We start from the raw sequence: 23810 nt of genomic DNA on the forward strand, positions 1-23810 counted from the left end.
ATATTATAGTATTTCCAAAGTGAGTGCTCATTGCATGTTGTACCTGAAGATATTTAAAAAAGGATGTTCTAGGGAGATCATGGCGTTCCTTCAGTTGCTCAAAGGAATTAAACACATTACTGGTGTATAAATCTCCCAGAACACCAATCCCATGATCCCTCCAGAACCGTCCATCTATTCCTGTGCGAAGGGAAGGAAACATAGGGCTATCCCATAAAGGTACCTCAGGTGTCAGTCCTGTGTGAGAATGCAGTTTCTTGCCGGCTTCCCACACTTGTGCGGCTAGCTTGTGTATAGGTAGGAGCAGTCGACCAAACAGTTTTGGTTGTTCCAGCACTGACCATAATGATTAAATATCTAAGAACACCGCTAACTGCTTTTCCGCTCTGGTCAGATCACCTTCGGAGGAAATCCATGACTTTAACTGCCTCAGTTGCCCCGCCAGATAATACAGATATAGATCAGGCAAGGACATACCTCCTTCACCTCTAGGTCTGCACAACACATCAATGGACAATTTACGTCTATTATTACCCCATATGAATGGAGATAGAAGAGACTTGAAGCGTTGAAATAGCGTTGGCACTATGCAGGGAGCATGCTCCAAAACATATAACCACTTAGGCAAAATAATCAGTTTAATCAGGTTAATTCGCCCCGGAACAGACAGAGGGAGCCCACTCCAAATCCTGAATTTGTCTGCACTGTAATTCAAGAGAGGCTGTATGTTGAGGGTGTGGAAAGATGTTACGTCTTTGGTAATATGAATTCCCAGATATTTAAACTCAGATACTATAGGTAATTCTGTATTCAGAGAGGATGAGGATAAGGCATACAGTGGAAATAGAACAGATTTAGTCCAATTAATCTTGAGACCAGAAAACTGACTAAATGTTTCAATGAGATGAGTGGCTCGAGGTAGTGTGGATTCCACATCTGACATGAACAGTATCATGTCATCCGCGTATAGACCCACTCTGTCCTCTTGATCTCCTACATATATCCCCTGGAACAGGGCATCAGATCTGATTCGAATAGCTAAAGGCTCAATCGCCAAGGCGAATAATAATGGTGACAGTGGGCATCCCTGTCTGGTCCCACGGCCCAGGTCAAAGTTCGCAGAGCACATACCGTTCACCAGAATACCAGCTGAGGGATGCTTATATAGCACTGAAATCCACTTAATAAATGCTGGACCTATCCCAAAACATTCTAAAGTCGCCAATAAGTAGGGCCATTCCACTGAATCAAATGCCTTAGCTGTGTCTAAAGAGGCAAGGGCCCAATGCTTCCTCCATTGAAGGCCAATCTGAGTGACCACCTGTACTCTACGTATATTATCTGTCGTAGATCTACCGGGCAAGAATCCAGACTGATCGGGATGAATAAGATTTACTATGACCCCATTCAGCCTCTGTGCTAAAATCTTAGCTAGAATATTATAGTCTAGATTCAATAATGATATGGGTCTATATGATCCGCAATCAGTCGGATCCTTGCCCGGTTTGAGCAGTATTACAATAGTAGCCTCATACAGTGAAGGTGGTAGGACACCCTTTGAGAAGGAGTCATGGTACATTTGCAATAAGGGTTTTACTAACTGATCAGCATATCTAGAGTATATTTCTAATGGTAGCCCATCCGGACCAGGGGATTTTCCATTCGCTAAAGATTTGATGGCATCCACTATTTCCCCTTCCAAAGATTGAGCTAGGTCCTGTGAGAGCTTGGGGTAATCTAACTCCTGCAGGTAAGTATTAACTGTCTCTGTAGTATAATCAACACGAGCCTCATACAGATCTTGATAGAATTCCCGGAAGCGCTGAGCTATAGCCTCTGGCTCCACTACTATAGTCCCCCCCCCCCCATCTTTAATACGCAGGATAGCAGGAGACGCTTGGTTCTGGTGAACGATATGAGCCAGCAACTTACTAGACTGATTGCCCAGTTCAAAAAAAGATTGTTTAGTGAAAAACATTTTGCGTTGAGCCTTTTCTTGTAACAACGTAAGATAACGCCTCCCAACTTGTAGCCACTCCTCCCTATTCTGAGATGTTGGGTCCGCAACATACAGCCTCTCCTTTCCAGCACATTCCTCAGCCAGGTCTTTTTCTTGTTTAGCAGAATTCCGTTTAATAAACGAAATAGACGATCTCAGGCACCCCCTCAAATAGGCCTTCAACATCTCCCATACTATCGACCTGTCTGTATAGGCGGTATGTTCAGACAGGAACATAGATAATTGGTCTGGGATACGATCTGAGGGCGGGAACAATGTTAGCCAGAAGGGGTGCACCCTCATGGAACGACCCACTCCCCTAGCAGACATTAGCAAGGACAACAGGATAGGGTTATGATCTGATACCCCGCCTCGATTACTTTTACTTATTGTTAATTGACCTCCCTCTCACCAGACTTTCCCCTCTCTGATCTATTCTGTTCGCAGTAGCCAGGTTCATCTATCTGTGTACTCTGACGCCTCCGCCCTGTGCCAGTCATTGCACTGCTTGCCCATACAATTTAAACTGCTTGTTCTCACCCACAAAGCTCTCCACAGTTCTGCAACCCCCTACATGTCCTCTTATCTGTCTACCACCCTACCCCTGCTCTCCTTTCAGCTAATGATTTACAACTTACATCCACTGTAATCCGAAACTCTCACTCCTGTCTCCAAAACTTCTCCCGAGCTGCACCAGTTCTCTGGAATGCCCTACCCCAAGCAATTTGGTTAATCCATAACATCCACAGTTTTAGGCACTCCCTAAAAACAGATCTTTTTAGGTTAGCATATCGCATCCCCTGATCTAACCCTTCTCCATTCACCGCCCCTCCACATTCCCAATTTTTCCACTGAACCTGATCTATCACGATCCATCACACCCAATGCACTCAGAGAGACTCCATATATCGGCTGTGAACGGCTCATGCTGCCTTATATCTACTCCCCTATTGTGTTAAGATGGCCGGGCATTGTACAAATCAAGCACTTACTACATTCTGTGTCACCCCCTATCTCCTCATAGATTATAAACTTTTGCAAGCAGAGCCCTCATACCTCTTGTTTTAATTGTTGACCGATTGGCTGCGATGTTATTTATGACCCGGTCTGTACTCTAACCCCCTGATTATAAAGCGCTGCAGAATATGTTTGTGCTATGTAAATAAAAATTTTATTATTATATGAAATTTTGTTGCACATTGTGCTATTTAAAAAAAAAACATTGAGAAAATGAGAAACGAGCTTTTTTCCTTTTTAATTTTACATTTTCCTGGCTATAAAAAAAAATGAAAATGACATAAACCCGTAGGATAGTACGGTGCTGGAAACAGGGTCACAAATCCCAGCGCTGTACAACTATGGCGCTCTGATCGGGCGGGCGCATGAGCTGCGCCCACCTGATCAGCTGAAGGGGTCCGGCAGTCACTGATAACTGTACCCCTGCTGTATGTGCCGGCATCGGTGAAAACACAGATGCCAGCGCATTAACCCTTTGCACTGCCGCGGTTAGCTCCTGACCACAACACTTACGGTATCCTGCCGGGTGTCCATTGGGTCCCTGCACTGCTTTAATGTGGACCCGATGGCAGGGAAGGCAGCCCGATGCCTTCCTTAGGCATCGTGGCTGCCTTCCGTGTGAGCCTGTGGGATCCAGTCCCCTGGATCTCACAGCCAGGAAGCTGTAAGTGTATTACACTGGTAATACACTTACAGCCAATGCATTGCAATACAGAAGTATTGTAATGCATTGTAAAAGGGATCAGACCCCCAAAGGTTGAAGTCCCAGAGTGGGACAAAAAATAAAGTGAAGTAAAAAAAAAAATATATATAAAGTTCCTTTTCCCAGAATAAAGGTAAAATAAATTGTGGGAAAAAGAGAAAAGTAGACCTATCTGGTATCGCTGTATCCGTATCGACCAGCTCTATAAAAATAACCACATGTTCCACCCCATTTTCTGGTCACCTTGCCTCACAGAAAGTGTAATACCAAGTGAGCAAAAAGGTGTATTTAGCCCAAAATATCTATCAAACCATCATCTCAACCCGCAAAAAATGAGATCCTGCCTAAGACAATCGCCCAAAAAATATAAATAAATGGCTCTCAGAAAATGGCAACACACAAAAACAAGATTTTATTCTGTTCAAAAAGGGTTTCACTGTGTAAAACTATACAAAAATAAAAATGATAGACATTTTAGGTATGTCCGTGACCATAACAACGGCTCTATAAAAATATCACATTAAAAAATGTTTTAAAAGCTATGCCAAAACAGCCATATTTTTCCCTTGCCTCACAAAAATACCAAGCAATCAAAAAGTCTTATGTACTCCAAAATGGTACTAATCAAACAGTCATCTTATCCCGCAAAAAATTAGCCCCCACATAAGACAATCACTTAAAAAATAAAAACCAATGGCACCCGTAAACCAATCCATCAAAATCTGCAAAAAGCCATATGGCGCTCCTTCCGTTCTGAGTCCTGCCATGAGCCCCCACAGCAGTTTACCACCACATATGGGGTGTTGCCGTATTCAGGAGAAAATGGGTAACAAATTATGGGGTGCTTTTTCTCCTGTTACCCCTTTGTGAAAATGAAAAATTTGGGGCTAAAGCAACATTTTCTTGGAAGAAATTAAACTTTTCATTTTCACAGCCAAGTGTTTCCAAATTCTGTAAAATGCTTAGGGGGTCAAAGTGCTCAGTACCCCCTTAATATATTCTTTAAGGGGGGTAGTTTCCAAAATGGGGTCATTTTTTTAGGGTTTCCACTGTTACGGGTACGTCGGGGTCTCTTCAAATACAAAATAATGCCTAAAAAACATTCTAGCAAAATCTGCCTCCAAAAACCATATGACGCTCCTTTCCTTCTGACCACTGCCACGTGCCCATAGGGCAGTTTATCACCACATATGGGGTATTTCTGTAAACTGCAGAATCAGAGTAATATATATTGAGGTTTATGTTGCTGTTAACCCTTGCTGTATTGCAAAAAAAATTGATTAACATAAAAAATCTCCCAAAAAAGTGAAATTTCACCTCCATTTTCCTTTAATTCTTGTGGAACACCTCAAGGGTTAACGTTTGTAACATCAGTTTTGAATAATTTGAGGGTGTAATTTCTAAAATTGGGTAATTTATGAGTTTCCATTACGTAAGCCAATCAAAAACACTTTATAACTGAATTGGTGCTTAAAAAAAATGGTTTTGGAGATTTTGTTGAAAATGAGAAAAATGGCTTCTAAGCCTTTTAACATCCTAAAAAATAAAATGACATTTACAAAATTATGCCAACATAAAGCAATAATCTGCTTAGAAATATTAAAATTTAGAAAATTGTAAATTTTTCCAAATATTTGGTAAATTTTTGATTATTTTATAAATAAGGATGAAATATATCGACTGAAAAAGTGGCTCGATACTGAAGGGGTTAAAAAGTCCCACGTATGAACTAAAAAAAGTGCAAATATTGTTTACATAACAGAAAAAAGTTATGGGTCTCAAAGACTCGTGCTAAAAAAATTAAATGTGTCTAATCGGTGGTTAAAGCGGCTCTTTCACCAGGATCAACCCTATTAAACTTTTGTCTGTATGCTAAACAGCTGCAGAGATATGTGTTTTTCTTCATATGCAAATTAGACTTTTGAGCACCAGGAGGCGGGGCTGAATTGTCTGAGCACTTCTCTGTAACATCCCCGTTGCTCTGCACACTCCTCCCTCCAATTGATTTGCATATCAATAAAACACAGGTTTCTCAGCAGCTATTTAACATACAGACAAAAGAAAGGCATTGTTTTAATCCGCATGATCATCCTGGTGGCACAGACGCTTTAAAGGGGTTCTGCAGTTTGTTTAAACTGATGATCTATCCTCTAGATAGATCATCAGCATCTGATCGTCGGGGGTCCGACGCGCTGTTTGAGAAGGCAGCGGCGCTCCCGTGGCGCTTTACTGCACGCCCAGTGACGTCACGACTAGTATCAATGGCCTGGGTGGGGCCAAGCTCTGTTCACTTGAATGGAGCTTAGCCCAGCTCAGGCCATTGGATACTAGTCGTGACGTCACTGGGCCTGCGGTAAACAGCGAGAAGGCCGCGGCACTACTGCCACCACCGCTGCCTTTTCAAACAGCTGATCAGCGGGGGTCCTGGGTGTCGGACCCCCGCTGATCAGATGCTGATGATCTATCCAGAGGATAGATCATCAGTTTTAAACAAACTGGAGAACCCCTTTAAGTATGTGTGCAAGCTTTAGTATCATTTAGATGTAAAATTCTCATTAACTTTGCATGTATATTAAATGTGTTTTCTCTTTGTAGTACACCGTGTTGAACTTCATTCCAAAAAACTTATTTGAACAATTCAGAAGAATAGCCAATTTCTATTTTCTCATCATATTTCTGGTTCAGGTAAGACAAAAACTGTTTATTGATACCATTTTACCCGATGATATTGATGTGCATGCAGAATGGAGACATTTTGCTGTGTTTTAATAATGGTGTGAGAGAGGCGCAGCATGCTGTGTTGGACTGTTGGGCTAGGTTCACACAGCAAGTTCACTGGTAGATCAGTATCCGTAGCTGAAAGCATGCTGTTTTTGGTTGTGGTTATTACAAGAATTATTACAAGCGTTTTTGAGTGAGGTTTTTCTGCATCCCCATGACTTCTATACAATCCACTTCATCAAATCTGCTTTAAATAAATGTCACTTCTCAAGTGTTTTTCATAAGTTATGGAAAAAAACTCAACCATGTGTTATAAGGTTTGAGCATTGTGTTTTTACACTGAAGCCAATGGGAAGCTATTGATGACATTTTACATTTGGATTATGCAGTACAAAATGCCCTTTTTCCACTGAATTATTGGCAGATTGCGCCCATGTGAACGTAGTAAGAGGGTACCTGCAGAATATGTGGATATTTTCTGTGCAGATTCACATACGGTAAAAACGAAGAGTCAGAAAAGTACCAGCAAAGTGTATGAGATGAAACAAATCTAACATATATTATGCCGATTGTTTCCGTGTGGAAATTGACCTGCCATGTAGATTTCCAAATCCGTAGCATGTCAATTATGTTGGTTGTTTTAGCTGCGGATTTCACCCTTTTCAAAGGAAGGGTGAAATCTGGTGCAAAACCGCACCAGAAATCGCAATTAGAAATGGATGTTTTTGGTGTGGTTTAGGTACAGAAATGCCCGGAAATGTATGCAGATCTTCTGCGCCTTCACCCATCTCGTTTGCAGGTACCTATAGGGTGAATTGAATTCACAAAAGCAGATTTGTTGCAGGACTTTCTGCAATTGTCCCATTTATATGAACAGGGCCTATCAAAATCCATTCTCATGCTGCAGCAATAACCCCATTCAGGGGTGAAAGTGTTGTATAAGATTTTGTGTCGGTGGGAAATGTTGCCCACTCATCCAGGAGAACATTTCTGAGGTCTGATATTGATGTTGCTCTGTTCATGCACCCCAAACTCAGTCGCCTAAGGGCCTTCACCAAACTCTTCTCACAAAGTTGAAGACATACAATTGCCCAAAATATTTTGCTATGCTGAAGCAGTGGAATTAAGGGGCCTAGGTTAACCCCTGAAATACAGCCCCACAGCATTATCCCTCCTCCACCTTTTAACCGCTTTACGTCCGCCCATAGGATATAAACGTCCTATGGGTGGACCTCTATTTCTGAAAGCACGTTTTAAAACGTCCTTTCAGAAATAGCAGCTGCACGCTAATCGTGCAGCTGCTGATCGGGTTGCCCGCTGTCAGTGACAGCAGGGCAACCCTAAGACAAGGCAGGGACAGTGCCCAGGTGTCCCTGCCTTCCGGATCGCTGCAGACACAGCGCTCACCGAGCGCTGTGTATGCAGAGAAGGAAGCGCTATGCGCTTCCTGTTCCGGCCCGGCGGTCATGTGATCGCCGTGACCGGAGAGTGCAGGGGCTGTGTGAGGTCTCTCAGAGACCTCGATCAGCCCTGCTCTGAGGCTGTACAGCGCTGGATTGCGCTGTACAGCCTCTCTAGGTGTGTATTTGTCCTGTAACTGGGGCTACTATGTCAGCCCCAGTTACAGGAGAAATCAACAGTGAAAAAAAAAGTGAAGTAAATGTCCCCCAGAGGTCTTGTATGACCTTATGGGGGACGAAAAGTGTAAAATAAAAAAAATAAAAATAAAAGGTTGAAAATAAAAAAAGTTTCACATGTAAAAAAAAAAAGTCCCCAATTAAGGAATGAAAAAAAAAAGTTAAAAATAAAAAAAAGTATACATATTAGGTATTGCCGCGTCCGTAAAAACTAGCTCTATAAAAATATCACATGACCTAACCCCTCGGGTGAACACCATAAAAAAAAAAAACTGTGTCAAAACAAGCAATTTTTGTCACCTTGCATCACAAAAGGTGCAACACCAAGTGATCAAAAACGCATATGTCCCACAAAATAGTACCAATAAAACCGTCACCTCATCCCGCAAAAAATGAGCCCCTACATAAGAAAATCTCTCAAAAAATAAAAAAACTATAGCTCTCAGAACATGGACACATTAAAACATTTTTTTGTTTCAAAAATGCTATTATTGTGTAAAACTTTAATAAATGATAAAAAGTATACATATTAGGTATTGCCACGTCCGTAACAATCTGCTCTATAAAAATGTCACTTGACTGAACTCCTCAGGTGAACGCTGTAAAAATAAATAAATAGAAACTGTGCTAAAACAACCAATTTTTTGGTCACCTTGCCTCATAAAGTGTTATAATGAATGATCAAAAAATCCTATGTACCCAAAAATAGTACCAATAAAACTGGCACCTTATCCCCTAGTTTCCAAAATGGGGTCACTTCTTGGGAGTTTCTACTGTAAGGGTGCATCAGGGGGCTTCAAATGGGACATGGCATCTAAAAACCATGTGGAGTTCCTTTTCTTCTGCGCCCTGCCGTGTGCCCATACAGCAGTTTATGACCACATGTGGGGTGTTTCTGTAAACCGCAGAATCTGGGTAATAAATATTGAGTTTTGTTTGGCTGTTAACCATCGATGTGTTAAAGAAAAAAATTGATTAAAATGGAAAATCTGACAAAAAAGTGAAATTTAAAAATTTGATCTCCATTTTCCTTTAATTCTTGTGGAACGCCTAAAGGGTTAACAAAGTTGGAAAATCGGTTTTGAATACCTTGAGGGGTGTAGTTTCTACAATGGGGTCATTTATGGGGGTATCCACTATATAGGCCCCACAAAGTGACTTCAGACCTGAACTGGTCCTTAAAAAGTGGGTTTTGGCAATTTTCTTAAAAATTTGAAGAATTGCTTCTAAACTTCTAAGCCTTCTAACGTCCTAAAAAAATAAAATGACATTTCCAAAATGATGCCAACATAAAGTAGACATATGGGGAATGTTAAATAATAACTATTTTATGAGGTATCACTTTCTGTTTTAAAAGCAGAGAAATTGAAATTTAGAAAATTGCGAATTTTTCAAATTTTTGGGTAAATTTTTGACTCAAATATTTTGACTCAAATTTATGACTATCATGAAGTACAATGTGTCACGAGAAAAAAATCTCTGAATGACTTGGATAAATAAAGGCGTTCCAAAGTTATTACCACATAAAGTGAGATATGTCAGTTTTGCAAAATTTGGCCTGGTCAGGAAGGGGGCAAATGGCCCAGATGGCAGGTGGTTAAACTTGGCACACTGCAGCGAGACAGGTCACGTTCTCCTAGCATTGCCAAACCCATCAGAAGCGAGATTTGTCACTCCACAGAACACGATTCTAACTGCTCCAGAGTCCAATGGTGGCTTATTTTACAACAATCCAACCAAGGTATAGCATGGTGCTTAGTGATGTAAGGCTTGCATGCAGCTGCTCGGACTTCCATGCTTGCTAAACACTTTCATTTTGCAATAATGTCACTTACAGTTGATGGTTGGATATCCAGGAGGGAAGAAATTTCACCAACTGTTGCAATGGGGATGTCCTGTTACAAATTATGTGTGCTCTTTAGAATGATCCATTCTTTCACAAATGTTTGTAAAGACTGAATTTCTAGGGGCTGGATTTTATGCACCTGTGGCAATGGGACCAACTGGAACATTAGAATTCAATAACTAAAGGTCCTATTAGACTGGCAGATATTTTTTTCATTAACGAGCGACAAGTGACCTATTTAGCGAGTTGTTTACATTCAAAATTAGATTACGTGAAAAAATACCATCAATTTTTTTTTGCTGTTTGCAGTTATTGCGATTGTTGCTTAGTCGTCTCTGGAGCATTTACACTGCTAACGACTGGTTACTGGTAGGACAGCAACTAACAATAAACTCAGGCAGATTAGTCTGATCTGCAGAAAATGAAGGATTTGTCATTCAATTGCTGCACCCTCTTACAAGTGATAATTGCTCAAATTTGAACTACTATTAATTCAAAAGATAATTGCTGGAGGTGCATCCTAATACCTTTGTCTATATAGTGTATAGTATTGCTATGAACAGAGGTCGCAATAACACCTGTACAAGCGTCATTGACGCCTGTTCAGGCCATTTTACTCCCTGGAAAAAGTCTTAGGCGTACCAATACGCCTTAGACTTTTACCTGACATTCAGCAGCACAGGCCGCGCTGTGAAAGGCACGGGCAGCGCAGTGATGCTGCTTACAGTAAGGAGCCTTGCTATTGGTTAGTTTGGGCGGGCGCCGGAGCAATACAGCGCCCTGCAGCAGGGGAAGCCGGGCCGGCTTCCGGGATTTTCTACAGTAAGGAGAGCGGGCGCGCTCCGCAAGGACCCCAGGAAACATGGCGGCGGAGATGCTGAAGTGAACTCCTCAGTGGTGAGAAACAGCCCCGGACATAAAGGTGACAGCAGTGTGTAGTGCAGTTTGTGATCATCACACACTGCACTACATTCATCACACACTGCACTACATACATCACACACTGCACTACATACATCACACACTGCACTACATTCATCACACACTGCACTACATACATCACACACTGCACTACATACATCACACACTGCACTACATACATCACACACTGCACTACATACATCACACACTGCACTACATACATCACACACTGCACTACATACATCACACACTGCACTACATACATCACACACTGCACTACATACATCACACACTGCACTACATACATCACACACTGCACTACATACATCACACACTGCACTGTATACATCACACACTGCACTGTATACATCACACACTGCACTGTATACATCACACACTGCACTGTATACATCACACACTGCACTGTATACATCACACACTGCACTGTATACATCACACACTGCACTGTATACATCACACACTGCACTGTATACATCACACACTGCACTGTATACATCACACACTGCACTGTATACATCACACACTGCACTGTATACATCACACACTGCACTGTATACATCACACACTGCACTGTATACATCACACACTGCACTGTATACATCACACACTGCACTGTATACATCACACACTGCACTGTATACATCACACACTGCACTGTATACATCACACACTGCACTGTATACATCACACACTGCACTGTATACATCACACACTGCACTGTATACATCACACACTGCACTGTATACATCACACACTGCACTGTATACATCACACACTGCACTGTATACATCACACACTGCACTGTATACATCACACACTGCACTGTATACATCACACACTGCACTGTATACATCACACACTGCACTGTATACATCACACACTGCACTGTATACATCACACACTGCACTGTATACATCACACACTGCACTGTATACATCACACACTGCACTGTATACATCACACACTGCACTGTATACATCACACACTGCACTGTATACATCACACACTGCACTGTATACATCACACACTGCACTGTATACATCACACACTGCACTGTATACATCACACACTGCACTGTATACATCACACACTGCACTGTATACATCACACACTGCACTGTATACATCACACACTGCACTGTATACATCACACACTGCACTGTATACATCACACACTGCACTGTATACATCACACACTGCACTGTATACATCACACACTGCACTGTATACATCACACACTGCACTGTATACATCACACACTGCACTGTATACATCACACACTGCACTGTATACATCACACACTGCACTGTATACATCACACACTGCACTGTATACATCACACACTGCACTGTATACATCACACACTGCACTGTATACATCACACACTGCACTGTATACATCACACACTGCACTGTATACATCACACACTGCACTGTATACATCACACACTGCACTGTATACATCACACACTGCACTGTATACATCACACACTGCACTGTATACATCACACACTGGTATACATCACACACTGCACTGTATACATCACACACTGCACTGTATACATCACACACTGCACTGTATACATCACACACTGCACTGTATACATCACACACACTGATGCGTGCAGTGTGTGTAATGTATGTAGTGTAGTGAATGTAGGCAGGCTATTATAGCCAAGTTGTAAAGTACAGGGTTAATTCCACTATATTGGACTGGACTTTATCACTTGGCTATAATTGCCTGATGTTATTTAGACCAGTAATGGTTCCCCCGCATAAATAGACAGATGCCATCACCATGGAGTTCCATTGTAATAAATAAATATATAATAGCAAAATGGGAGGCAGCACCGATGTAGGTTTGAAATAGGCGGGTGCACGCTCTGGGGACTAAAGCTTACCCAATTATAGTATGCAAAAAAGAGCAGCACTCCAACGCAAGATAATTTTTAATTTTTTTGCAGAACTCTGCAGGAGGGGAAAGTGTAGTGTACCACGTTTTTCCATCCTGCAATGTTCAGCAAAAAAACATGTAGGCTAACGTATCTTTATTTTATTTTTTTTACAATGGAACTCTGTGGTAACGGATGACACAGTATGGCATCTGTCTGAGGCGTCTGTTAACCTATATGTTTTTTGTGTACATTAAATGTATGACAAAAATGTGATGTGAGCCCAGTCTGACAGGAAAGAAGATGAACAGACTCCGCAGACTATGATGGGATTCGTTCGGGATCTGTTCGGGATCTGTCTTTTTACCAGACAAAAAACTCCTGCATACAAGGCTTTTTTGTCAGGTCTTTTGACAGAATCTGCAACAGAGGCTCCAAACGCAGCCTCCAATGCAGATGTGAGCAAGTGTAGGCCTATGTATTATGTATTTGAATTACCGCAACTTTCGTACTCCTCCTCGGGTAAAAAATGCTCTCAAAAATGGTCAGAGGAGTATTTTCTCGCCCATATTCCTTGGGGGACACAGGAAACCATGGGTATAGCTCTGCTCCCTAGGAGGCGTGACACTAAGTGAAAGCTGTAAGCCCCTCCTCCATCAGCTATACCCTTCAGCCTGGAGAAGAGACTGCCAGTTTTTGCTTAGTGTCCAAGGAGGCAAGACACCCCCTGCTTATGCAGGGTTGTTTTCCTATGATTTTTTATTTTTACGTTATTTGTTGTTTTTAATTCGGTTTTTTTCTACTTACAGGGACAACAGAGGCGCATTAGACCCCTCTGTTTCTCCCGGGGTTGAGTTGCGCCAGTGCCGGTAATTCCGCACTGCCGCCTCCCCCACAGAAGACAAGGTGGACCAGGGCAGCCTCGCTCCCCTGCGTCCCGCCAGCTCAGGGTCGCCCGCACGCCAAGTCCCTCCCCCGGCTTGCTGCCACTGCGGTGCCAGGAGCTGAAGGGGCGACCCCGCTGGATGGATTGAGGGTGAAGACAGCGTATGGTGAGACAGGCTGCTCCAGCCTCCCCTTCCTCCCTCCCACCGCTGCTACAGGCCTCCTGGGCTCCCATGGCCACTGTTACTACATGGCCACTGCTACATCGTGCGCCCACCCCTCCCCCCCCCCGATATCGGACCGTTACCGGGCAGGGGAGTTTATCTGGGCAAGTCCTTGGCAGGGACGCTGCCTTCTGCCACATCCAGGCGCGGAGGGGGCCGCTTTCTTGGCGTGAACGGCGCCATTTCAGGCCGGCACTTCATTATCCTTGGGGGTTAAGTTCATTTTGCCGCGCGCGCGCGGCTCTGCTTCAGAGCGGCAGGGAGGGGGCGGAGCTTCCTACATGCGCTCCGCTACTTCCGGGTTCATCGCACAGTGCTGCGTGGAATCCTCTCTGCAGTGCGATCCGAAGCCGGTGCTGCTGCCTCTCCTCCACAGCCTCCTCAGTCTGTTCCCCCTTACCGCTGCCGCTTGCATCATCCGGGTCTGGTAGGACTTTTAACCCCCTCCGTGCCACAGTACTGTCGCTTGGGTGTTATCCCCGTTTCTTTCCTTGGGGTCTCCCACTTTAAGTGCAACATCTTTGTTCCACCATGTCAGACCCTTCTGCAGCCGCCAAGCCTTGGTACCATGCCTGTACTGCTTGTAGGGAACCCTTTCCCCGGGGGCAGTCTGATCCGCACTGTACTGCATGTCGGGCTCCACCGCAGCCTCAGTCGCCCGCTGTGTCGCTCCCTGCTGCCTCTGACCCGCCTGACTGGGCTAGATCCCTGTCCCAGGCCGTGGAAAGCCTCACTCATGTCGTGGGCCGCCTAATAGACAGGCCGCCTACCCCGCAGGACGCCACTCTTACTGTCGCGCCCTCCGGGTCCACCGCTTCTGCCGCTGCAGCGGGTTCACTCTCCTTTAGTGACCCCTCCCGAGCTAGGCACTCTCAGAAGCGTATTAGAGTAGAGCGAGCCTCCTCCTCGGATGCCTCCCTCTCCCCGCCACGCGTGCACACCCAGACGAGCCTCTCCTCCCCAAAGGATTCGCTCTCTGAAGGTGAATTGGCGGTTTCAGATTTGGAAATGGACTCGGCCCTGCCGTCCAAGCTAGCCTCAGCGATGGGTCAACTCATCTCTGATATTCGTGACACCTTTAAGGTGCAGGATGATCCCCCTAGCTCGGACGCAGCTAGCGTCTCATTTATCAGACCCAGGCAGGTCTCAAAAGTCTTCCCAATCCACTCTGATTTCTCCTCTGTGGTGTCTAAGGCTTGGGCTCGACCGGACGCCCGTTTTGTCAGCCCCAAGAAGCTGGACATTTGCTATCCTTTTCCAGCAGATGTCGTGGCCACATGGTCTTCCCCACCCAAGGTGGACCCCCCTGTGGCCCGGCTGTCGAAGAACACGGCCATCCCTGTTCCCGACGGGTCCTCTCTTCAGTCAGCGGAGGACCGTCGCATGGAGACCCTTTCTAAGGGCATTTTTGCTGCCTCCGGTTCGGCTCTCAGACCGGTTTTTGCCTCTGCTTGGGCAGGGAAAGCAATCTCTGCTTGGGGTGCGCAGCTGGAACAGGAGTTGGACTCGGACGTCCCTATCCAGGACCTGCGTTCCTTGGCCCAGCTTATTGTTCGGGCCGGGAATTTTGTTTGTGAGGCCTCCCTTGATGCGGGAGCCCTTATTGCACGCTCCTCCGCCCTGGCAGTTTCCGTCAGGAGGGAGCTCTGGCTGAAGGTTTGGAAAGCGGACGCTGCCTCCAAACGTTCCTTGGCGGGGCTACCGTTTGCGGGTTCCCGCCTTTTCGGGGTCCGCCTAGACGAACTTATTTCGGAGGCCACGGGTGGTAAAAGCACCCATCTTCCTCAACCCCAAGCCAGGGGCGCCCCCCGCGGACGCCCTGGTGCGTCTCGTTTTCGGTCCTCCCGCAGGGCCTCTGGGGCTCCCACCACAGCTGCCGCTTCGGCTCCTCCCCAGGATAAGCATAGGAAGCCGTTTTTTCGGGCGCAGCCCTCCTGGCGCAAGCCGCAGGCTGCCCGCACACCCGCAGCAAAGCAATCCTCTGCCTGAAGGCGCGCCCCCACCCACCCGGGTGGGGGGCCGGCTCCTCCTTTTCAGGGACGTCTGGTTGGCTCACGTCTCCGACGCCTGGGCCCTCGAGATTGTGTGCTCCGGATACAAAATCGAATTTGCATCCTTCCCTCCAGATCGGTTCTTTCGCTCCCGCCTGCCACGGGACCCGAAACGCGCGGTTGCGTTCTCCGCGGCCGTTCAAGCCTTACTGGACAGGGGGGTGATTACCCCCGTTCCTCTAGAGGAAAGGTTCCAAGGGTTCTACTCGAACCTCTTTGTAGTTCCCAAGAAGGGAGGTTCCATGCGGCCCATTTTGGACCTCAAAAAGCTCAACCGTTTTCTCCTCCTTCGACGGTTTCGGATGGAGTCCCTCCGTTCCGCGGTGGCTTCCCTGGAGCAGGGAGATTTCATGTCTTCCATCGATATACAGGATGCCTACCTCCATGTTCCGGTAGCCCGGTGTCACCATCGCTTCCTCCGGTTCGCCGTGGGGGACCTCCACTTCCAGTTTGTCGCCCTTCCCTTTGGGCTGGCAACAGCCCCCCGGGTGTTCACCAAGGTCCTGGCCCCGGTTTTGGCCTTACTCCGTTCCAGGGGTGTTTTTCTGCTACCGTACTTGGACGATATCCTCATCAAGGCTCCGTCCCTTTCTCAAGCGGTTGCCAGCGTGGATCTCACTCTAGAGACTCTGACGAGGTTCGGTTGGGTCATCAACTTCCCCAAGTCCTCCCTTCCCCCCTCCAGACAACTGGTCTTCCTGGGAATGCTTTTAGACACGGGAGCGGCGGAAGTACGTCTTCCCTCGGAAAAACGTCTGATCCTCCGTGGGGCGGTTCGGGGTCTCCTTCTCCACCGTCGACCGTCCTTCCGCTTCTGCATGCGGGTCTTGGGGCAGATGGTTGCCTGCTTCGAGGCGATCCCGTTTGCGCAGTTTCACTCCCGCCCTCTCCAACGGGCGATCCTCTCCTCCTGGGACAAATCGCCGCAGTCTCTGGATCATCCCTTCCATCTATCGCCTCCGGTGAGGTCATCTCTCCGCTGGTGGTTACAGTCCCCTCTTCTGGGCAGGTCTTTTCTGCCACTCAACTGGTTGGTGGTTACAACCGATGCCAGTCTCTTGGGCTGGGGAGGCGTGTTTCCTCCCCGATCCGTCCAGGGCATTTGGTCTCCATTGGAGTCCAAACTCTCGATCAATGTCCTGGAGCTGAGAGCGGCCCTTTTGTCTCTACGACACTGGACTCATCTGTTGAAGGGTCATCCAGTTCGTGTACAATCGGACAACGCCACGGCTGTGGCGTACATAAACCACCAGGGGGGCACTCGCAGCGCTGCTGCAATGAGGGAGGTCTCCAGCATTCTCCGTTGGGCGGAAGCTCACGTCCCGGCCCTATCGGCAATTTTTATTCCAGGGGTGGACAATTGGGCGGCGGACTTCCTCAGTCGCACCACTGTCGACCCCGGCGAGTGGTCTCTTCACCCGGAGGTATTCGAGGCCATTTGCCTTCGTTGGGGCATACCGGACGTGGACCTCATGGCCTCCAAGTTCAATCACAAGGTCCCCGCCTATCTGTCCAGGGCCAGGGATCCGGGAGCTTGCGGAGCCGACGCCCTCGTTCTTCCTTGGCGAGGCTTCGCGCGTCCATACATATTCCCTCCCATCCCACTCCTGCCCAAGGTCCTTCGGAAGATCGCGGCGGAAGGCGTCTCGGTGATTCTGGTCGCTCCGGACTGGCCCCGCCGGTCTTGGTATGCCGACCTCATGCTGCTCCTGGCAGACGCGCCCTGGCCGCTGCCCGCCAGGGAAGATCTTCTCTCTCAGGGACCGATCTTCCACCCGCGTTTAAGGTCCCTACGTTTGACGGCGTGGTTGTTGAGACCACCGTCCTGACACGTAGGGGTTTTTCTGCGGACGTCGTCCGCACCATGATCCGCGCCCGTAAGCCGTCCTCTTCTAGGATCTATTATAGGACCTGGAGGACCTATTTGGGGTTCTGTGCCGATCTAGGGATTCCTCCGCTCCGCTTTTCTCTCCCCACCGTTTTGTCCTTCCTGCAGAGCGGACTTGCCCAGGGTCTGGGTCTTAGTTCTTTGAAGGGTCAGGTGTCTGCGCTGTCCATTTTGTTTCAGCGCCCACTGGCCCCCCTTGGTCCTGTCAAGACCTTCCTTCAGGGCGTGGCTCACGCGGTTCCCCCGTACCGGCCTCCGGTACCGCCCTGGGACCTGAACCTGGTTCTCTCAGCGCTCCAGGCTTCTCCTTTCGAGCCTCTGCGGACGGTTTCCTTGCGACTTCTGTCCTGCAAGGTTATTTTCCTTGTAGCAGTCACCTCTCTTCGGAGGGTGTCCGAATTGGCTGCACTCTCCTGTCTGGAACCTTTCCTAGTGTTCCACCAGGACAAGGTAGTTCTTCGTCCGGTCCCTTCCTTCCTTCCTAAGGTGGTCTCCGCCTTTCATCTGAACGAGGACATCGTTCTCCCCTCTTTGTGTCCTTCCCCTTCCCACCCTAGGGAGAGGGAACTTCATCGCCTAGACGTTGTCAGGGCGCTCAAGGTTTACCTGGAGGTAACCGGCTCTTTCAGGCGTACTGACTCGCTCTTTGTGGTTCCGGAAGGGTCGCGCAGAGGGTTGGCGGCATCCAAAGTTGCTATCGCCCGTTTTGTCAAGATGGCTGTTACTGAGGCTTATCTCGCCAAGGGCAAGGTTCCGCCCCTCGGTGTTACCGCTCATTCCACTAGAGCGGTCGGGGCTTCCTGGGCTCAGAGAAATCGGGCTTCTACGGAGCAGATTTGCAAGGCGGCCACTTGGTCCTCCTTGCACACCTTCACCAGGTTCTACAGGGTGCATACTCATGCGTCGGCTGACGCTGCTTTAGGCCGTCTGGTGTTGCAGGCGGCAGTTGATTGATGCCTCCGGTGTTGGTCTAGTTTGTTCTGGTCCCTCCCTTCTGGGACTGCTCTGGAACGTCCCATGGTTTCCTGTGTCCCCCAAGGAATATGGGCGAGAAAAGGAGACTTTTGTATTACTTACCAGTAAAGTCTCTTTCTCGCTCTTCCTTGGGGGACACAGCACCCGCCCTTCATTTGGGTTTACAGTTGTGGTTCCGGCTTGGTTGCCCCCGTTGGGGCTTGACGGTTCTTTTTCCGGTTGGTGGTTATCTTTCACTACTTGGACACGCAACTGGCAGTCTCTTCTCCAGGCTGAAGGGTATAGCTGATGGAGGAGGGGCTTACAGCTTTCACTTAGTGTCACGCCTCCTAGGGAGCAGAGCTATACCCATGGTTTCCTGTGTCCCCCAAGGAAGAGCGAGAAAGAGACTTTACTGGTAAGTAATACAAAAGTCTCCTTTTTACTCTTCTGGAAAAAATGTAGTGTGACCTCTGGCTATAAATATACTAAGGTCAAATTCACATGTTCGTGTTTGGTCAGTTATTCCATTAGGGATGAGCGAAGTTGCTTTGCTCCAAACTTCGTTTTAATGCTGTACGGAGATTCATCTCCGTACAGCATTAAAATGTATGGGCTGCAGCGAAGCAAATTCGTTATCAGCGAAGTCTCGCGGGACTTCAGTGAATAACTTCAGGATTTGATTTTTGAATTTGAAAACCATTTTAAAACCGGTGTCAGAAGTCGGCTTCGGTACCAACTGATAAAACCTTTGTCTCTATGACAATCAAAAGTTTTAGAAGAACTCCATGACCCTTTAAGTAATTAGATCTCTTCAAAGATATATTTTTAAAATCTTACATGTTGACTGTCTACTAAATGGCCTTTTCATAAATTTCCTTTTGTAGGCCTTCAGAATTCATGTACTATCAGAATGTAGCTGTATGTGAGAATAACATGTCACAATGGTTTTTATTCTTTCAGCTTATGATCGATACTCCAACAAGTCCAGTAACAAGCGGACTTCCACTTTTTTTTGTCATAACAGTAACCGCCATCAAACAGGTAAAGTTATATCGCACATTTGTAAGTTTACTGGATGCCACAGTTCCAAATATCCAAAGTTTCTTCTGCCTTTCTGACGTCTTTTTGTCTAAATCTGGGTTTATACAGTATGATTCTGCAAATTCTGACTGCCATTCATTTCTATGCAGACAGCTCAAAAAGACTCCTGTTTGCACACAATGGCGTGTCTAATGATTTTAAAACTTTCCCCATGTCAGAAATTAAAGGGGTCATCCGATTTCAGAGCTGAACCCGGACATACCTCCATTTTTACCCAGGCTAAAGCCCGCCCATCACAGCCGGTGACGTCACCGAACACAGTGCCGGGCGGAAGCCTCCGCCCGGCATTGTGTGATTTGTAATCAAAAGAACCCTTACCCTGCGCGATTTAGCGCGGGGCAAAGGAGAGCATGAACTGCTCCGATGCTCAAGTCAGGGGGGGCTGCCTAGGTGAAAATGGAGGTATGTCTGGGTTCAGCTCTGAACCCGGACAACCCCTTTAATTTTAAATACAATGGAGGCGATTTGTTATGTAGTGTACCTCAGGCAAGAATAGAATAGCACTGAAATAGTCTTTTTCTAAATATGCAAATTAGGTATTTGTTGCAGTGAGTAGGTACAGAGTACCCATGTACTATGCCAAGAGTTAGTGATCCTCCGGGGCGCAGGAGCAGCAATGTGCGCTCCTGCCCGAACTCCCTGCGCTGCTGCTGCCCATTCATAAACTGAGTACTCCGTACACCGCTGGGCTGTCAGTGGTGCAGGGAGTTTTAAGCGCACACTGAATGGAGCACTTTAGGGATGTAAATGTACAGTAAAAATACAAAATGAATAAAGTATATTAGAAAAAAAATCATTTAGGGGATTAGGTACAACATATTAAAAATTATAAATGTTTAGTTACTCTTTAAAATAATACATAGCAATCTGTACTCCTTATGTGCAGTGCTACTCATGTATTACTCCATATAATAGTCCAGGTTCCCTTTACGTGACCACTATATAGCGGTTACTTCTTCTCGAATCATTTGTCTATCATGTTTTTTATTTCCTATGTTGCCCATTGCAGAAACCATATGAGAAAATGTGAGGTGCATAATAACTGTGCTTCAAAGACTCCTCGCGTCGGCTTACCATTTTGCTATGCTTTTAGGGCTATGAAGACTGGCTGCGGCACAAAGCAGACAATGAAGTCAATGGAGCTCCCGTTTACGTAGTCAGAAGTGGCGGCCTTGTTAAAACTAGATCTAAAAACATCAGGGTTTGTAGTTTTCTAAGTTTTTATATGTTGGATCTTATCTGCAAAAGCAATCTCGTAGATGATGAAGCCTAATTTATTTTTACACTTTAGGTTGGTGACATTGTCCGTGTAGCCAAAGATGAAACTTTTCCAGCTGATTTAATACTGTTGTCCTCAGACAGAGTTAATGGTTCATGTTATGTGACTACTGCGAGTCTGGATGGAGAAACTAATCTCAAGGCAAGTTGTTAGTCAATTTTCTATTGTATGTTCTAGGACTGTGTTCCTCCACTTCAGTCCTCAGGCCCCATCTGTCATGATTTGAGAATATCCCACAGAATGAATACCTGGGGTAAGTCCTGATGCATGGACACTAATTATATCACCTGCTCAATACTAAGGAAATCCTGAAAACCTGACCGGCAGGTGGGCCCTGAGGACCGGAGGTGAGGTGCACTGTTCTAGGAGACTGTTTTTATCTTTTACAATGACTTGAATACATATACATTGGAGTAACTTAAGATTTAGGTCCACACAATGGGGGAAACTTATTAAAAGTGGCGCAAAAGAAAACTGGCTTAGGCTACTTTCACACTAGCGTTTTTACTGGATCCGGCAGGGCTCAGCAAAAACGCTTCCGTTACTGATAATACAACCATCTGCATCCGTTATGAACAGATCCATTGTATTATATTTAACATAGCCAAGATGGATATATTGTGACAGAGAAAACGGATCTGTCCCCATTGACTTGCATTGTGGGTCATGACAGTCTTGCTCCGCATCCCAGGGCAGAAAGCAAACCGCAGCATGCTGCTCTCCGGTATGAGAACAGAACGTAATGCATTTTGGAGCATTCCGTTCTGTTCAATTACATTTTGTCCCCATTGACAATGAATGGGGACAAAACTGAAGCGTTTTCTTCCGGTATTGAGACCCTCTGACGGATCTGAATACCGGAAAATATTAACGCTAGTGTGAAAGTAGCCTTAGTTGCCCACAGTGACCTACTGAAAAGACTTATGGGACAGAAAGTGTGGTCACATGGCATTGTAATATTAGATTTGTAGGCTTCCTCGTCCATGATTGGTAATGTGTGCATTAATCAGTTTTGATACTAGGCTTCTAGCAGTTGTTTTCTTCTTGATATTTTTTTTTCTTTGTACTGAAAGGGAAAGCGCAGATGTCTGCACTCTTCCGTCCAGCAAAACAAAAAAAAAACTTTCACAATCTGGCAAAATAATCAATTGATAGTAATTGGAAGGTCAGGTTTAAAAAAAAAAATGTCAATAAATGTCCGATAGGTGTGGGTCTCACATCTTTGATGCATACGTTCCTCGAGATGTTGGGTCTCCTCTCTGTTGTGACCGGAGAGGTGGTGTGCATGTGCAGCTCTCAACAATTCACTTCTATGGATGTTCCAACTATTTTCAGACCTCCCATTGGAGTGGATGCGAATTCACCCCTCCGTTCACAGCAGATGAGAGACGGGAGCCATTTCTAAAGAACAGGTGGGGTCCCATCTCTGGGAACCTCGCTTATAGAACATTTATGACATGTTATGAGGATATACCATAGATGTTGTGGTGGAAATACACCTTAAAGTATTCAGAAAAAATTGTGTTCATAAGAAACATCAGATGTTTAATCTTCAAACCTGCTCTACAGAAATATAAGCTGTAATCTAATTAGTTGCTTAGAACAGCTTTATACACGAGGACCTAAAGCTGGAATATACTGTATTTCTAATCCCTTCTATCCTCTCTTCAGACACATTTTGCTCTTCCAGAAACTGCAGTATTACAGTCCGTTGCCAACCTGGACACATTAAAAGCTGTGATAGAATGCCAACAGCCCGAAGCAGATCTTTACAGGTATGATATCTAAGGAGCACCTGTAACCTCATTTGATGTTTTAACAACTACTTGCATACCCCATGTAATAACAGTTCTGGAGCATCTGTTCTTAGCAGTCTGCAGTAAGGGTACAGCTGGGTGTTACCAGTTGGGGGAGTGTCCCTGCACAGTCTGACACTGGCAGCACTGATTGGATAGAGTCAGACTGTGCAGGGACAGAACCAACTGCTAACACCCACCTGGACCTTTAATGAAAACTGCTAGTAATTCATTCATAATTTCTAGCAGGAATAACAAAGGAATAGCACATCATAGAGTCATAAGAATAGATTCTCCTAAATTGTTATTACATGGGGAAAGCATGGACATGTTAGGAGAGGTGACAGGTCCTCTTTAAGGAGGTCTTTTTATGTTAATGAAGCACATTTAAAGGGCCTTTGTTTCTGTTGGTGAAGTAATTTATGTTCATTCTGTGTTTTTTTTGTTTGTTTTTCAAAACATGGTATAAAAAACTTGACTCATTGAAAGTATGCGGTACAAAGCAAAAATCTTCAATCTATTGTGAGGGGCTTTTCCCACAAACCTTACTTATTCCCCCATCCTGTATCTGATCACTGATGGTGTTGCCACTAGGACCTCTATCAACTCGAGAATGGAAGTCCTGAAGTATTTGCGGTGGTGCACATGTGTGACCACCACTCCAGTCACGTCTGATGAGACTGCCGAGTACAGCACTGGAAACATCTTCAGCCGAAAGGAGTGGTGGTCATGTATGCGCAACACTGCTCCAATCTCCAGGTGGCATTCAGCTTTCCGACACTTATTCCCTATACTATGAACACAGGTTGAGTATTGTTAGTAACAAATCCCATTTATGGGTGCAGCCACACTTAGTGTAAATGCTGTAGTTTTT

At 45.8% G+C, this 23810-nt stretch overlaps 1 protein-coding gene across 4 annotated transcripts in view; it reads left to right on the forward strand.

Moving 5' to 3' along the window:
- ATP11B (ATPase phospholipid transporting 11B (putative)) overlaps positions 1-23810 on the forward strand; it is a 177486-nt gene that overhangs the window by 47442 nt on the left and 106234 nt on the right. For all 4 annotated transcript variants that reach the window (XM_040428283.1, XM_040428282.1, XM_040428281.1 and 1 more), the window contains exons 3-7: positions 6315-6404; positions 19721-19801; positions 20955-21062; positions 21153-21281; positions 22812-22915. In XM_040428283.1, coding sequence (XP_040284217.1) covers positions 6315-6404; positions 19721-19801; positions 20955-21062; positions 21153-21281; positions 22812-22915 — 512 coding nt within the window. The remainder of the gene's footprint in view (positions 1-6314; positions 6405-19720; positions 19802-20954; positions 21063-21152; positions 21282-22811; positions 22916-23810) is intronic.

The sequence above is a fragment of the Bufo bufo genome, chromosome 4 (genome assembly GCF_905171765.1).
Source record: "Bufo bufo chromosome 4, aBufBuf1.1, whole genome shotgun sequence".
Lineage (NCBI taxonomy): Eukaryota > Metazoa > Chordata > Amphibia > Anura > Bufonidae > Bufo > Bufo bufo.